Source organism: Pempheris klunzingeri, chromosome 10 (assembly GCF_042242105.1).
Source record: "Pempheris klunzingeri isolate RE-2024b chromosome 10, fPemKlu1.hap1, whole genome shotgun sequence".
NCBI lineage: Eukaryota > Metazoa > Chordata > Actinopteri > Acropomatiformes > Pempheridae > Pempheris > Pempheris klunzingeri.
In genome coordinates, this window is record NC_092021.1 from 697,287 (window position 1) to 714,473 (window position 17,187).

The following is a 17,187-nucleotide window of genomic DNA, read 5'->3' on the forward strand; positions in this document are numbered from 1 at the left end:
ATGGCAACTATTAGAACCATCACTGATGAAAGCTCCAGGATGGCTGCTAAATGGACCTCGTGGTGTGTGTGTTTTATCTCAACAGCTGTTTCCAAGGTTAGGTGGGAACTGAATTGACTTTAGGGACAACACAGTACGCCCCCCCAGCATAGCCAGTGATATTTAGTAAAAACACCTTGAGTGACCAACAAATCTGAACAACTGAATTTATTAAATTAAAAAAAAGAAAAAAGAAAACCATTGATCATCGTCTACATCGTACAAAACACGTCCAATGATCTCTGCTGAGTGTTAAAGGAATGCTGTCCTGGAAAGGTTTAATGGAGGTCGTGTAACTGCAGCGTGCAGCCTCTGTCCGAACAGACTTCTCTCACAGGTCAGTGCTCCACGGCACGAGGACACCCCCCCTTCTCACATTTAGACTGTGCAGCCAACACCTTGAATGACCCAAACCAGTTTGTAACTAGAGCCCCCCCCCCACATGCCATAGTGTGGAAGCTGAGCCTGTGAATAAAAGGCCGATGGTCAGATGAAAGTCGCAGCGCTGCTTGTGTGAAGATGACTCAGTACTACCACATTATTTAAGTTTGACAGCGTTAAACAGACTGATAACTGAGGCACTCTTCATCCAGCTGTGGTCACCTAGAAGAGGACACCACACATACAAGCTGACAATGTCACCTCAGAGACGAAGCCACAGGAAATATTCTGTAAGAAAACTGGTTTAATTAAATCAACGACAGATTTTATCCCACATACTTTTAGCTGGAGGACAAATCACATACAGATATATATATAAAAAAAACAAGAATTAACAAAATACTATGACAAACAGAAAGGACAGACAGTTCTGGCGAGGCATCTTTTCTCATTCAGGCTGTAACCCAGAGCGTCAGTATGGAGGCTATGTTAGGTTCTTCTTAGACCACTTCACACTGGACTACAGGCTCCAGAGATCTGAGTGCTGCGATGACTTCTGTGCAGATGTTGATGGTTGATCAGACAGCAGGTGTGTGTGTGTGTACTGGGCGTGATGGACTCAGACTGGGCGAATGGGACGGAGGAGCTCAGAGTGAGGCGAGGCTGGCTCCTCCCCCCATTCAGACAAAGAGGAATTGTGGGGGTGGGGGTGCATCATCACCGTTTGCAGCTCCAACATACTCATGGCCAGTTGAGTCACAGTGGGCAAAGTTTGGTGGAGGTGGGTACAGGTTCTTGGAGGACTGTGATCCTCAGCCGCCCCCCCAGCACCAATCTGCCCATTAGTCTGTAGAGCGTCAGGAGGACGGGCATTAGAAACCCATGCCGCCCCCCATGCCACCCATGCCTCCCATGCCTCCCATGCCTCCCATACCGCCTCCTGGCATCTCCTTCTCCTCCTTGGGCATCTCTGTGACTACGGCCTCAGCAGTGGAGAGCAGGGACGCCACTCCTGCAGCGTCCAGCAGGGCTGTCCTCACCACCTGGGGGGGGGGGCAGGGACATGCAAGATTACAGCATCTCTGTGCTCGGCATCAGGACGGCACACAACACACTACACAGCTCCCTCAGGGAGTAACCGAGGTCAGAGGTCAGTGAGCAGGGAGGACAGGACACGTGTCATCACATTTAGTCACTGAGCTCATTTTGTTAGTGTTCTTAAAGATATTCTGTCTGTGATTTAGGGACAGAGCAGCTAATCCTCACATCTGGGCAGAGAGAGAGAAAACATTTGGTCTTTTCTTCCTTCACACAGGACTGAAAAAGTCACTTGTTAAACACTTGGCTGATGGAGATAGTTGTTCCTGTACTACATGTGACAACTCGACTGCGTGGCTACCTCAGCATGATGTAGATTTCCAAATGTTTGGAGTCAAATGATCAGTCCATAAATTGTAGGACAATTTTCATTCATCACTTGTTATTGTTCAAGAACCGTTTGATGGTTTCAGCTTGTCCAGTCTGATAGATAAAGGTGTTGTCATGTCATCACAAACCAAATCATTTCCCACAGAGGGCTTCTGAATCTGGTCCCCTTCTTTCCTTACACCTCGTTCACCACCGAGTGGCAGTGTTGGTCTAGTTTACACTGACTGATCTGTCAGGGGAGGTTTTTCTGACCACACGCCTCAAACACAACATCCGGCCGTACCTTGGTGGGGTCGATGATGCCCTTCTCCACCATGTTCACGTATTCTCCCTGCATGGCGTCGTAGCCGAGCTCGGCCGATCCCTGCAGGATCTTCTCCACCACCAGCGACCCCTCCACACCTGCATTCTTAGCGATGGTCATAGCAGGGATCCGGAGAGCCCGCCTGATGATCTCCACACCTGTTTGGAACAAGGAGAACATGGGAAACCGGTTACTTTCCACACAAAACTGAGATGTAGGAAAGAGGTCTGCTTATTCGACCTCACTGGTACCGTCGGCCCACTAATGTGGTCGTACCAATAAAAGCGCTGTTTTTACAAGTCATAATAAGTCTGAAAAACCAATGATGTAACCCAGGAGACAGTATCAACAAGGAGAGAGCTACACTGTCATGTTCTACTACACCGGCTGCCTCGGTGGATGGGTGGTGCCTGTCTGTTTGCTTCTGCTCTACCTGCTGCTCTCACTGGGGCTTATTTTAGTGTTCTATGTAAAATGGGTTGATTCCACCTTTATCTTTATTCGGCAGTGAGAGATGTGTAAAGCAGATCTTCTTGTTCTCCAATGTGGACGTAGTACATGTGAGCCTGTGCTTTACTAACCGATCTTCTGGTCAGAATTGGCAGATTTGAGGGCATCCAGGGACGGCATGCAGCGCAGCAGGGCACAGCCTCCACCTGGCACAATACCCTCCTCCACAGCCGCCCGTGTGGCGTTCAGAGCATCTGTCACGCGGTCCTTCTTCTCATTCACCTCCACGTCGCTTGTCCCTCCCACCTGAAGAGGAGAGTGTGCGTCACAACTGTTGGTCTACAGCCAAACTGTGCTGCGACGTGGCACCTGGATTTCTGCTGGGAGACGTACCTTGAGAACGGCCACCCCATCAGACAGCTTGGCCAGACGCTCATTTAATTTCTCCTTCTCGTAGTCACTGGTGGTGCTCTCCAGCTGCTCGACAATCTCTGAAGCCCGCTTCTCAATTTCAGCCGGGCTGCCCCCTCCCTTCAGGAGCAAGGTGTCGTCTTTGGTAATCTGCACCTCGCCCACCTTACCAAAGTCATGAGCCTGGATGTCTTCGAGAGCCACGCCCAGAGACTCGTCTCCAAACACCTGGAGAAAGGAAAAGATTCATCAGTTAAAGACCAAGCCTGGGAGCTCCACCTGTGTTCTGTCTCTGAGTAATGGAAAGTGGCCTTACAGTGCCCCCGGTGGCGATGGCCATGTCCTTCAGCTGATTCTTCCTGTTGTCTCCGAAGCCTGGGGCTTTAACAGCCACCACCTGGAGGCCGACCTTGAGCCTGCAAATTAACACGTTGAACCACGAGACTTTTAGCTCTCGTTCAAGCTGCTCCACACACACATGCTACAGTTCAGCTGGTTGACGTGGGATCAGGAAACAAACACCGTGTACCTGTTGAGAACCAGGGTGCTGAGGGCCTCTCCGTCCACGTCCTCGGCCACAATCACCAGTGGTTTGCGGTGCTGGTTGGCAATCTCCAGGGCCGGCACGATGCTCTGGACACTGGAGATCTTCTTCTCACTCAGCAGCACGTAGGCATCCTGGAACTCGCACTTCTGGCCTGGAAACAGACGGGGCAGATTTAGCGTGATGTGTTCCACACACGTTCAGCGTCATGTCTGCTTTAGCACCCTGCCGTGTAAGGACAGGTGAGGTCACAGTGTGAGCAGTACCTTTGGCCGTGTTGATAAAGTAGGGAGAGATGTAACCCCGGTCAAACTTCATACCCTCAATGACCTCCAGCTCGTCGTGCAGAGTCTTCCCATCCTGAGATGTAAAGCATGTATTCATCAGTTCACTTCCATTTACAGGTTCTAACCGCTGCTCCACAGCCATGGAGCCACCGTCACAGCAGTGTCAAAGACTTCTCATACCTTGACAGTGATGACTCCCTTGCGGCCAACTTTCTTCATGGCATTGGATATGATGTTACCGATCTCCACGTCTCCGTTCGCTGAGATTGTAGCAACCTTAAAGCCAAAATTACATTATAGCATCTCATTAAATTCGTGATGACACATAGCTACTCACAACCTCCTAGAATTAACTTCTTCTCCTCCCGTTTACCTGTGCGATCTCCTCAGGGGTTGTGACGGGCTTGGACAGATTTTTCAGCTCGTTGATGACGGTCTCTACGGCCATCATGACCCCACGTCGGATCTCCACGGGGTTGGCGCCTTTGCTGATGGTGTCGAAACCCTCCTTGGCAATGGCACGAGCCAGCACTGTGGCGGTGGTGGTGCCGTCACCGGCCTCCTCGTTGGTGTTGTTGGCCACATCCTGCACCAGCTTGGCACCGATGTTCTTGTACTTGTCCTTCAGGTCGATGCTCTTGGCCACGGTCACGCCGTCCTTGGTGACCTTAGGGCTGCCCCAGCTCTGCTCAATGATGACAGTGCGACCCTGGAACGGAGACACAAGGCGGTCAGACAGTTGCATCTTGGGTTAATACCAAATGAGTGGCGATGTAGCCAGTGGGCAAAACCTCACGTTACCTTTGGGCCCATGGTGACAGCCACAGCATCAGCCAGCAGGTCCACCCCCTGCAGCATGAGGGCACGAGCATCAGCCCCAAACTTCACGTCCTTGGCGTAGGCTCGTGTGAGGTGAGGAGCCAGCGCCCTGCACACGGGCCTGACCTGCTTCATGACTGTTGGTAAACGGAACATCTCTGAGGGAAGAAAAGACAGACGTGTTCCATGAATGTCCCCGAGACGACGTCTTGCCCTCATGTGATGGACCAGAGGCGTCCAATTAAACCTGCTAATTTACTGGGAGGACAGGCCACAAAGGTTCAGGTTCAGGACACAAAGTGTTCACCATGTGAGGGGAGCCAAAGTACACTTGAATAATGATTCTCCAAACCACCCCCCCACCACCACCACCCCCAATCACAGGAGGACTTGGTGTACTGCCTCTAGTGGTCGCTGGAGGTTTGACCACAGAATGAATGAACCTCCACTTGCAGGATGGGGATGGTCACCTTCACCACAGAGGTCGAAGGTAGGAGCAGGTCACGGGGGACAAATGTGCTTCCTCATCATCCCAGTAGGTTAAAGTCATAAGCGGCTGGTTTTAAATGCTGCTGCTGTCAGACTCCAGCTATCCACACTAGAAGCCTGAGCACAGCCTTACACTGGAGGAGCTGGGGCCAGACACTGTTTGACACATGGCATGTCGATAGAGAGACGCTCATGTGTGGATGAGCAGACCGGCCTGACCGTCGTGACTGGATCACAGAGGATCTCCGGACCAGTTCCTGGTTAGCCCACGTGTGCTCTCCAGGCCGTGCGTCACAAGGTCAAACTGTAAAGCAGCATGTGCCGAGCAGAGCCGAGCCGAGCCATCCGTGCTCAGCCTCAGAGGACTGACCAGCACGCTGCCTCGTGCCCACCCAGGCTCTGAGCTGGCGAACAGTCTGATTTATCACCCCCCCACCCTCCTACATTGGTAATCACGTCGTCCCCAGCGCCTTTTAAACTGTACTGAGGCAAGATTTCATCAGTCGTGCCTGAGCAGAGTGAAACACGTGACCTGTTCCTCAGGTGGAGCTCCGTCCAGCTACAGTCAGTGGTGACAACTAGCATGTGTGTCCTTGTAGTTTGGTAGGAAGTGTTAGCTAGGAGTGAATAAAGCTAGCAGGCTGTTAGCTAGGAGTGAATAAAGCTAGCAGGCTGTTAGCTAGGAGTGAATAAAGCTAGCAGGCTGTTAGCTAGGAGTGAATAAAGCTAGCAGGCTGTTAGCTAGGAGTGAATAAAGCTAGCAGGCTGTTAGCTAGGAGTGAATAAAGCTAGCCGTGTGCCCGGAGGTGAACAGGTCGGCACTTACTTGTGAGGAGAGTCGCTTGTCGCTGCTGCCAGGTGCTCACCGGAGAGACGGACTGATATAACGAGGAGCCGTGAGGACGGCGGGGGGGGGGCACTGAGCTGCTCAGAGCGGACTGCACATGGCCGATCACATCCGGGTGAGCTGCGGCCCGCCCCGGAACGAGGATAAGGACACAACTAGAGCGGACAGCTGGCTTAAAGCAGCGTTTCTACCCTCAAACCCCCCCTCATGCTAACCTGTAACACAACACGTATTGATGGTGTGGCCTTGGGACTTCTGTGCGCACCCCCACTGTTCATAATGGACAAGAGCACTTGGCAATGCTCGTTCCCGGGCGGACATTTCTAGAAGATTCGCGCGTGCCATTGGAGGAAAGAAATAAAGGTCAAAGTTGACATTGTGCAATATTGCTTCTACGTGAAAAGTGTGAAAGAGAGAGAAGTCCCCATGAAACGGTCCTGAGCACACCTCAGCCTCAGTGTCCGGCCTGTGTGGCTGTTACATGATGCTTTTCTCCTCTTAGCTGCTGCGGATTTTCTGATTCTGCGGTCAAAGGTAGTGCGCATGCGCAGACTCTCTTTCTGGACATTTCCTCACGTGGAGCTGGTCCCCCTCAGTGTCAGACCAAACCTGCGCCGCAGCCTCACGCAGATCCTCGCTGCTCCCACGCATCCAGAAATGGTAAGACGATCAAACTAGTTCAGACAGGGAAGGACAGACTTCATGTAGCAGCTCAGTGTGTGTGTGTTAGCTCTGTGTGCTAGCAGCTCTGTGTGTGTGCTAGCTGCCTGTAACATGGACCCACAAGGTCACTCGGCTACAAAGAGCCGGTGAGAGGGAGACGCTCACTGAATACACGTGTGCTTATGCTGAGGGGGGAGGGGGGCAGCCAGCCGGGTTTTATGTGGTGTGCTCACATCTCTCTCTGTCATCACACTCCCCTCCACCCGGGCACCGGCAGCAGTGCTGAGGGCTCAGCGGGACTTCTCCGGGGTCCTGACGCTCAGTGCTGCTGCGCTCCCCCGGGACAGAGAGAGAAAAGTGTGTGTGGGCGCTCAGGCTGCTCTTCTAAACCGTGTCCTCGGCTGCTGCTTATAGTGGTCGGCTCGTTTCACGGCGTGCTCGCACTTGGTCCGTGAAAAATCCGATTACACGATAATTTAAACTACTTCCGGCTTCCGCTACGTGGTCTGTGACCTCATGACCGACGCACGCACGCACAGCGCGTGTAGCCCACGCAGCCAGGCTTCCGTAGGTCCTCAGCTGTGCGGTGGAGTTGGCAAAGAGTCGTCAGTAACCTGAACACCACAAAGTACCGCTGGAGACAGAGACAGAGCGGCTCTGACCGTGTCCAGCTGCCAAAGAGGACCCCACTGTGGAGGCTGCAGTCTGTGGGTCCTCTGACACAAAGAAAGTGGACCACAGTGACCGCTGGAGCACATGAGCTTAATCAGAACCATCTAATGCACCGTGGACCCCCACCGCCCATGAAGCGCCACAGAGAGAGACCCTTCAGGACTAAGCGGCCTTGGGTGTTATCTCGCTCTGTTCAAACCTGGAGGACGTGTCGTTGCAGATCAAGGCCGCTATCATGGCTTGTTTGCTTTTTTCTTAGTTGATTTAGCGACGCTGACTGATGACTGATGACTGATAAGTGATAAGTGGCTCACACGGCTGAAGATGGCCCCGAGCTCTCATCAGGGTTTATCAGCAGCCCTCGGCCTTCGCTGTCTCAGGTTAAACAGTCACAAGAATAAGTAACTGCGCCTGCTTTTGGTCATCTATTTAATCCAACCAGCCAACAGACTGGGACCTGTCCTTCACCCCGACCCCACCCCCACCCCCACCCTTTAACTGCCACCACCTCTCTGCCGCTCGACCTTCACACAAGGTCACTGACACATCTGCTCACACACTCACACTGTTGGCAGCTGCTGTCCTCCTACACTCCTGCTGCTCAGAGGCTGCCTCTGTCTGAGAGAGCTGCTCCGTTATTGGCCACACACCGGCTTTACTTACTGCACCCCCCCCCACTTTTTTTTTTTTTAACTTTCCTCCCCTGTGATTTATCATTCCTGCATTTGAAGCAGGCCAGCTTAGTATTTATAATGTTTGAGCTGAACCCTGAGCTGCTTCATTGTTTTCACTGTAGTTTGATTGATGAATTGTTATGAGAGACGTTTGGGGCTTTTTTGTTCAGCTGAAAATATCACTACCTTATACTGAGGAACTGAGTCCACTGTGTGTGTGTGTGTGTGTGTGTGTGTGTGTGTGTGTGTGTGTGTGTGTGTGTGTGTGTGTGTGTGTGTGTGTGTGTGTGTGTGTGTGTGTGTGTGTGTGTGTGTGTGTGTGTGTGTGTGTGTGTGTGTGTGTGTGTGTGTGTGTGTGTGTGTGTGTGTGTGTGTGTGTGCGCGCGCGCGCGCGCGCTTGGCAGATGTTGTGAAACCCCCAGCACTCAGTGGGGTCAGAGTCCATGGCCTTTTGGTTTTGTGTAACACAAGACTTGACAGCCCCCCTGTGGTATTACTGGATTCTTACAGCAAATGTCAATTCAAACCAACTCGGCTTCATTTATCTAGAACTTAACACACGACACAGTCAGGCAGACGAAAGCAAAAGAACACAAACACGATAGAAGAGAAGAAACTCAGAGTGATGATCCGTGTCGAGCTTCATCCACCACTGGGAGAAAAGTAAAATGTTTGTTTGACATCATTTGCTGATTTCCTCTCCATGGTCACTCACAGGCCTTCAGAAAGTTCCTCCCCTTGTTCGACCGGGTGCTGGTGGAGCGCTTTACCGCAGAGACGGTAACGAAGGGGGGCATCATGCTGCCGGAGAAGTCCCAGGGCAAAGTGCTGCAGGCCACCGTGGTGGCCGTGGGACCGGGCTCCGTCAATCAGGTGAGAACACCTCCTGGGCGCGGGGGGGGGGGGGGGGGGGGGTACCGACACAGACCCTTGTGTAACCTTTTTCATCGGACATGTTTTTATTTCCAGAAGGGGGACCTGCAGCCAATCAGCGTGAAGGTCGGAGAGAAAGTGCTGCTACCAGAGTACGGTGGAACTAAAGTCAACCTGGACGACAAGGTGCAGTGTGTTTATGGTTTTCAGCACATTCAGTTGGCACCTGTTTCCCTTCTGGGGCTCATCTCTCCTCCTCTTCTTCTATCCTCCAGGACTACTTCCTGTTCCGTGATGGCGATATCCTCGGTAAATACGTTGATTGAGGGGTTGTTTTTTGCTGCTGTACATGTCAAGTCTCTGTCGTCATCGCCATCGTCATCATCCCTGGGGAGAGGAGAGCAGGTCGCCTCGTTCATGTCAGTTTTTTTCTATGTTATTGAAATTGTAAATAATTCAAATCACATTTTGTTACAATAATAAAGGTGAACTGCTGATGATTGTTGGCTCATGATTTCAAACAGGGCTGAAAACAGGCAGCAGGTGATACTTGTGATAAAATACACATAATAGAATAGATCCCACCACCAGAGATGGACACGCTGCAGTCTGGAGATTTTGTTTAAGATAAACCCACTGGATCTTACTTAACCTTTAAACTACATTAGAGGGCTGACATCAATCCAAGCTGAATTTGTACTGTGTTTGTACAGTGTATTTTGTACTTGACTACAAGTAAGTCAGTCATGTTTGTTTTTAATAAAAGTGAGTATTGTTGAGGCTGTGCTAATCTGAAGTATTACCTACACTCTTCACGGCCAGATGAACTTGTTAGGAGGCCGAGGGCTCCCTTTTTCCTTTGGGCCCCTGGTGCCAGTGGTGGAATCTGAGTACACGGACCCAAGTACAGACCTGAGGCGGCGAGATGCCACTTCATGTTTTAGATTCTCCACACCCACTCAGACACATTAGTTACTACTTCACAGATAAAGATTTTAATACACAAAACCAATGAACGGGTGCTGAAAAGATCAGCTGACAGGAAATGAACTGGTGATTATTTTGGTAAGAACTGAAGGTGACTTTCATGTTCTCCTGATTCCTAATGGTTTAACAGTCGATACTTCAAGTATTAAAGTAAAAGTACTCTGTGATCTCCCTGCTATTGTGTCATTAGATTATTATTCCTCATCACTGATGGGAAAGCAGGACGCTACTGTTGAGGTGGAGCTCATTCTGGACCATTTAGTGTCGAACTGCAGCTGCTGATTCTTCTCTCCATCGGTCCATTGATGGTTTGCTTTGTAAAAATGGTGAGAACCCTGAGAAATGGAGCCTGAGCCCAAAGTCACTCCCTCACCGTTGTGTCCAACCATCAGCATCATTACTGAATCAGCCAACATCAAAATAAGCTCATAAAAAGACACTGAATCTTCACATTAGTGCGGCAGGAGTTACTGAGGCGGTTATCAAAGTAGTTTCCAATTAATTTTCTGTCACTCAAACTAATCGATCGTTGGACTAATCGTCGTTTGAGTTGTGAGGAGCATGGTTTAACAATCTCTTCGCCTGTTCGGGATGTCAAGTGTTCAGTGAATGGACCGTGTGGAGGAGCAGGCTGACAGTCCGGCAGTCTCCGGTAATAACCGACAGTTTCCGGTGATCACCGACAGTTTCCGGTAACCTCCGGCGGTCTCCGGTAGCACTAGCGGTGCCGCTACAGCGCAGCGGCGGACCAACATCCGGGTATTCTGTCGAGATGGTCATGGCGGAGGGTACTGCAGTTCTCAGGAGGAATCGGCCTGGAACCAAGGCAAAGGTGCGTTTTCACCCCGTAGGATTTCTCAGAAATTACCGCTAAACTCCCCACATGACTGCCTCATTTGACTCGTCTTGTTTTTCTGCTCATTTTCTGTCGACAAGCTCGGTCGCAGACATGACTTAGAAAAGGCCCTGACCTGGAAATGGGCAGCTAGCTAACGTTAGCTGTTGCTCCGTCTAGTTCCTGGAGTAACGTTAACTTTAATGGCTGTGTTTTTTCCTCTACATTTCGGATCCATAGTGCTTCTATTGCTGCTTAAATACTCACACAGTCAAGTCTATGAATGAAGTTAACACAAACCGCGGCTAACTTGGCACCTAGCGTCAGTGGTGTCTAGCTAGCTGTTTGCAGGAAGCAGTCGCAGCCCAGCTGACGGTGCCTAAGCTAGCCAAACAGCTAACCACAGCTAACGTCCTGTCACTCAGCAGGGCTTTGCCTGTGACTAAAGCTAGCTCAGCTAGCACTGGCTCCTGTCGCTTCAAACGTGCTGTACTGTCAAGATAAGCGTGGCAGGACCTGCTTCACAGTAGATGACAGCTGACTGTGTCCCCTTCGACTGAAGACTAAAATTGTCCTCCCTCCATGTATAGGATTTCTACAACTGGCCGGATGAATCATTTGAGGAGATGGACAGCACCCTGGCTGTCCAACAGGTGTGTTTTCGTGCATGTGTGTGTGTGTCAGGCATATATTAATAAAAAGTAAGGCATGTATGAAAATGTGCTGAAGTTTCAGTAGCAGGTATTAAAAGTACCGAGGGGGCGTAAGTGCTAGTAGGCTAATGCTAGTAATTTTGTGTGTGTATACATACCATATATATATATATATATATATGTGGTGTGTATACTATGGATGAGATGCAGTGTTGACAGTGGTAGAAATGTTAATATGATGCAGACTCTGAAATGTATAAGTATGTGTGCTACTAGTGTGGCAGTGAATAACTGTAATATGTGTATGGTGAGTGGACTGAAGGTTATTTTCCACAGTGTTTAACCAAGATGTGGGCGATATTACCTCTGTGTATAAACGATCTCCAGTAATGTGAATTTGATTGGCTAAGCTGGTAGAGACGTTCATTGTTGTCTTCAGCCAGCCTCCGATAAGTTTAGCAATTTTAGGCTCTCGAGGGATAAGTTAATAATTTTTCAGGCGTGTTCCAACACAGTATCCACATGCCCACAGAGGGAACAGGAGGAACGCCTGCTGTAGTGTTCCCTCCAGCCCACACTTGCCATGAAGAGATCCCTTCCTAACACTATTCCACCATCTACGTCAGCTCGCTAGAGAAGCTAAAGCTTACAGTACATTAGCCGTATATAGCCCAGTGAAATAAACTATATAATAATATAAAAGCCTCCTCTGGAGAAGGGCTGCAAACATAGAATAATAATGTTAGTTACAGATGGCCGGAGATGAAGCTCTGTCTGCCCAGTAACACCTGAACATTTCACTCTCTTAGAGCAGATTTCTGACTCAGAACTCACTTCTGTCTTCTTATTTGGAGTGAAAAGCAGTTGCGTTAGCCATAAAGTGGCAGCTTGTTAGCTTCTCCACATCTGTGGCAGAAAAGGAAGTGACACACCTCTTCCTGTCGGCTCTCTCACCTGGAATCCCCAGATGTGACATGTCTGTCTGACAAGTGATGAAGTGATGAAGGCCACGTGGCTGTGGCTTAGTAAGGGGCTCTACTAAAGTGTGTGTGTGTGTGTGTTTTCAGTACATTCAGCAGAACATTAGGTCAGATTGCTCCAATATCGACAAAATCCTGGAGCCTCCGGAGGGTCAGGATGAGGGGGTGTGGAAGTATGAACACCTCAGGTATGTTGTGGCCATATTTTTTTCATATGTTTTGACAACACACTTAGACTCCTGTCATACTGCAGCGGACCCTCTGCTATACACATAAATACTGTGGGTGTGGAGGGAATATACCTCAAAGGTTCAAGGGCGACGGTAAAACAGAGTGTAACAAACCTCAGAAATAAAATCTCAATAAAACTGTAAAGGAAAAATACCCATTTTATCAGCGCTCACCAATCGGCCATCAAGCTGCTGGATCGATTGTACACATAATCAATGAAGGGAAACCAGGTTCTGTATATTTTTAAGTGATCCATTGAGAGTGAATCTCAGTGCCTTGGTTTGAAGGCGCATCGTGATCCACTGTGAAACGAGGTAGAGGAGGCAGCTCTCCACCTCCACTGGTATGAAGTCAGGTTGTTCTCTGTTAAAGGATCACCACGTCGTACCAGGAGGGGGTCTGGGGCTGGTTTTGTCTCACACTTAAAACACTTTGTCCAGGGCTGAGGGCAGGAGAAGGTCTGAGGTGCCGTCAGTCATGAGGACTGTTCAGGCTTCATGCAGGGGACGGGTAGGTGAATATGTGAGGGAGCATGGGGAGCACAGACACTCAGCCCTCTACCCCAGTAAGTCATTTAGTTTAAATCTTACTTAAAAAGTGTAGTTAGTGAAGCTGAAATCAGAGTCGGAGCAGACAGGAGTACTCACCCATGCTGCTGTTTTAACTGGGCTCCTCCTCGGTCCTGTTTGTAGGCAGTTCTGCCTGGAGCTCAATGGACTGGCTGTGAAGCTGCAGGTAAGCGGTGGAACTCACCAGATATACAAACCTTTTTCACAAATGTCTTTGGGGGTGCTCTGGTTAGAGTGAATAACAAAAGCTAAGATGCGACTGAGATGCCGTTTACGGTGTTAAAGGGCTGCGGTTTAACAGTGTGAGTGTGTCCGCTGTCGTGATGCTTGCCTTCCCTCCTTCAGAGCGAGTGCCATCCAGACACCTGCACTCAGATGACGGCCACAGAGCAGTGGATCTTTCTATGTGCTGCCCACAAGACACCCAAAGAGGTGACGCACATCTCTGTAGTGTTTTTATCAGGTTCCCCCGCATGTATGACCCCCTCTGCATGAATCATGTGTCTGCATTTGTTTGAGCTAAAACAGGACCAGTCATGTGTGTGTTGTGCTGCTGCATCCACAGTGCCCTGCCATTGACTACACCAGGCACACGCTGGACGGAGCTGCCTGCCTTCTCAATAGCAACAAATACTTCCCCAGCAGGTCAGTCATCCTCCTTAAACCTACAGTCACTGATTGTTTTTGGCACCAAAACAAGTTGTTTAACTTGGTGTTCACCTGGAGTCGTGTTTGTGTTCGGTATTCACTCCCTCTTAGCTCAGTTTTTGGTCTCCTCCAGCTTCTGAAGGAGACATGTGGCTCTCTAGCTATAAATATTTACCAGATAGGCTCCAGCTGTGTGAAGCTGAGCAGGTGGAGCACTGTGCTTTCACAGCTGCCTGCTACAGCCGAATATGACACTATGAGAGCGGAGAGAGAACGGTGGAGCAGCAGGTCAGACAGCTGACCGATGAGCTAAACTCACCGTAGATGTCCAGGTGTGCAGTCCGACCGTGTCTGAAGGTACAAGTGTCCATAACTGCTCTAGATGCCTCAGTACTGAAGCAGAGTGGTAATGATGCTGCTCTCAGTCAAGGTAGTTGATGTTAAAGCAAATTATTACACGGTTTTGCTGAATACTCGGGGGTCAGTTACAGCTTCCTGCAGTCTGTTATTTTGTTTATGACAGGCCGTTGCTATGGACGCAGTTTTGGTAGCGGAAGCAATGAAATAATTTTGAAGTGAAGCTGTAGAGGTGTTTGGTGAGGAGCTGTGGAACAGGCAGGATCATGTGTGGTCAGATGAAGCCTGACAGGGTGATGAAGGCTTCTAGATTTGTTCACCTTCTCATCTCAACAAGCTCTTTGTCTGAAGCATTCAGACACCTGTACTCCCACCGTCTCCTTACAGTCAGCACGTCGTCTCATTTGTCTCCCTAGGGTGAGCATCAAGGAGTCATCAGTGGCCAAACTGGGCTCCGTCTGTCGTCGAATCTATAGGATATTCTCTCATGCCTACTTCCATCACCGCCAGATATTTGACAAGTATGAGGTAGGTCCCAGTTACACGTCCTTCTGTGGCTGTTCTGACCTCCTCAGAGCTGCTAAAGTGATCGACGGGACGGCAGAGTTTTGATTAGTTGTGCCCTGTGTTTGTGTTCAGAATGAGACGTTCCTGTGTCACCGGTTCACACGCTTTGTAATGAAGTACAACCTGATGTCCAAGGACAACCTGATCGTGCCCATTCTGGAGGAGGAAGTGCAGAACACCTCATCAGCTGGAGAGAGCGAGGCCTAACATACAGCTGCTGCCATAAGGGAGAGCCATGTAAAAACCTGATTTTACACACTCACTCACACACACACACACACACTCACACACTCACACACTCTCTCACACACACACACACACACACACACACACACACACACACACACACACACACACACACACACACACACACACACACACTCACACACTACAGTGTATTAAGGCTCCCGTCTAGTAACACTGTCATGTCCCTCCACCCTCGTCACCTGTGTGTATCTCAGACGAAGTAAGGCTAAGAACAGCGGGAGCAGAGTTGAGCCATGCCTGCAGGACCAGAGGACGTCATCTGTCCTCTGTTCACTCTGTGTGTTCAGACTCATACTGCGCCCCCCTCCCCCACCAGAGGGACCCCCTCTCTCTGAAGCAGCCCTAGTCTCACACTACTCCTCCTCTAGGAAAAACCTTCTCCTTAATCTTCTTTAAGCAGCTGGATTTGCAAAATGTAATCATGGTGACCTGTATTGTTGACAAAGGCACACACCGACGGCCTCCCCCCTGTACATAACCCCCCACCCCACCCTTAAATCACTGTCATGTTTTTTGATGGTGCTTCACTCTTAGTGTCTGCTTCTGTTCTCTTTGCTTGTGTTGCCTACCAGCCTGTTTGGGGGTGTCCCATGAAGTGGATCACTAAATGAGCCTGCTGACTTAATAATGCTATTAAACACAGTGTAGGTGTGTGGCTTGTGTGGTAGTGAACAAGGAAACGTAATCTCTAGCTTTGTACGTGTACTAGCAGTCAGATATTCTTTCTCTTTGGCCTCTGGAAGGACGTTTCAGAGTATGTAGGACGGCTTGTTGGCTAACTCTGATCCTGCTTTGTGACAGCCCCCGTTTTAATACTGTGTCAAATGTGCCTGATATCCCCCCCCCTTCCTGGACATTAACCATGAGGTTCTAAGCAGAGACTGAGCTGCTGTAAGCCAGTTTTAGGCATTTGATGGGTAAATACCACGAGGAAGGATGGAATATCAGCCACATTTAAGTATCGGAGCACACCCTCCCTTCTTTTACACCCTCCCTCATTAAGTTATTTTGTTGGAGGAGTCTTGTCAGTCCAACCCACTTTTTTTTTTTAAATGAACTAAAAAATTTTGTTACTGTTGACATTTTCATGATGTCTGTTAATAAAAAAGACCTGGTATTCAGGTGGTTGTGTGGACATTTGAATATGGAGCTGTGGTGTGGCACTAACACTGGGAAGGAAGGGGGAGATGCTGTTAATGGGAAACGAGCCGCAAACCATGGGAAATACATGTTTAATACAATAAAAACCCAGCAATAATAAAGGGGACACAATGTACAACAAGGCTGGAACATTAATACTGACTTTTAGAAAACCCTGATGGAGCTAAACACACCCAGTCAAACCTGGGCAGTGTCTACATCATACTACACCCCCCCTCCCCACAAAGCAATGTAACATGTCACAATTAGTTTAAACCCCAACTTGCAATGAGGAATACTAACGTGTAAGATATATACAACAGTCGTATCACTACCGTAGCATTAAAGAGTACTCCACTCATTTTTAATTGTCGTCAGGTTTTTTTTTTTTTAAATGCCACAGAACCAGAGATGTCCTCTTCCTCGTGTCTCCGGGGACGGCTGTCGTCAGAGACTGGACGTTTCAGGTTGTCCGTCCGCTCCTGTGACCCTCTCACAGGAACGCCTGATTTGGCACAAGTGTCCATTTGGACTCCAGGATGAACAGATGAGATATCGGTGGCCATAAAACACATTCCTGTTCATATCACAAATTCATACAGTAATTCTGACAACAAGTGTCCAACAGGATCAAGTGATGATATTCTATATCCCAAAGGTTGTCTTAACACTCGTCATGATCTGCAGAAACTCTTTTGTGTCCCTCTGGACCAGACGGAGGCTGAACCATACTCCACCTGTGGTTCACACCAGACGGGGAAGGAACTGTGACTGGTGGGCAGAGGCAAACAACCGCCAGGCGGTCATCCTGGTTTATTACACACATCTGTTTCTTTGTCAACACCTGCTGCCTACATTACCCACAATGCAACTGACCTGCCAGCCTTTCGATCAGAGACTTGGGTGTGATATGTTAATAACCGCTAACACCCCCAGACTTCCCTGGGCTCCGTCTGCAGCACTGAAGGCTTCGTACAGCCCTTCTCCACATACACAGAGGTACCCCCACCCCCCCTTTAGAAAATACACTTGTCAGGTTCAATATTATGATGCATGCTTTGTGTGAAGAACT

The 17,187-nt window shown here is 49.4% G+C and overlaps 3 protein-coding genes across 3 annotated transcripts; 2 read left to right on the forward strand and 1 right to left on the reverse strand.

Moving 5' to 3' along the window:
* Positions 1 to 192: 192 nt before the first annotated feature.
* Positions 193 to 6,076, reverse strand: hspd1 (heat shock 60 protein 1). Its single transcript, XM_070837975.1, has 11 exons — positions 5,979 to 6,076; positions 4,646 to 4,821; positions 4,218 to 4,553; positions 4,025 to 4,120; positions 3,824 to 3,917; positions 3,543 to 3,711; positions 3,330 to 3,429; positions 2,996 to 3,241; positions 2,734 to 2,908; positions 2,132 to 2,310; positions 193 to 1,463 (listed from the first exon to the last, which is right to left on the reverse strand). Exons 2-11 carry the CDS (start codon positions 4,817 to 4,819, stop codon positions 1,293 to 1,295), a joined length of 1,740 nt encoding a protein of 579 aa, XP_070694076.1. The 5' UTR covers positions 4,820 to 4,821; positions 5,979 to 6,076; the 3' UTR covers positions 193 to 1,292.
* A 401-nt stretch (positions 6,077 to 6,477) lies between these two features.
* Positions 6,478 to 9,381, forward strand: hspe1 (heat shock 10 protein 1). Its single transcript, XM_070838071.1, has 4 exons — positions 6,478 to 6,659; positions 8,726 to 8,881; positions 8,978 to 9,067; positions 9,157 to 9,381. Exons 1-4 carry the CDS (start codon positions 6,543 to 6,545, stop codon positions 9,205 to 9,207), a joined length of 414 nt encoding a protein of 137 aa, XP_070694172.1. The 5' UTR covers positions 6,478 to 6,542; the 3' UTR covers positions 9,208 to 9,381.
* Positions 9,382 to 10,596: 1,215 nt separating this feature from the next.
* Positions 10,597 to 16,097, forward strand: mob4 (MOB family member 4, phocein). The gene is made up of 8 exons (XM_070838070.1): positions 10,597 to 10,700; positions 11,294 to 11,356; positions 12,424 to 12,524; positions 13,260 to 13,302; positions 13,482 to 13,568; positions 13,702 to 13,781; positions 14,558 to 14,669; positions 14,781 to 16,097. Exons 1-8 carry the CDS (start codon positions 10,641 to 10,643, stop codon positions 14,913 to 14,915), a joined length of 681 nt encoding a protein of 226 aa, XP_070694171.1. The 5' UTR covers positions 10,597 to 10,640; the 3' UTR covers positions 14,916 to 16,097.
* Positions 16,098 to 17,187: the final 1,090 nt, after the last annotated feature.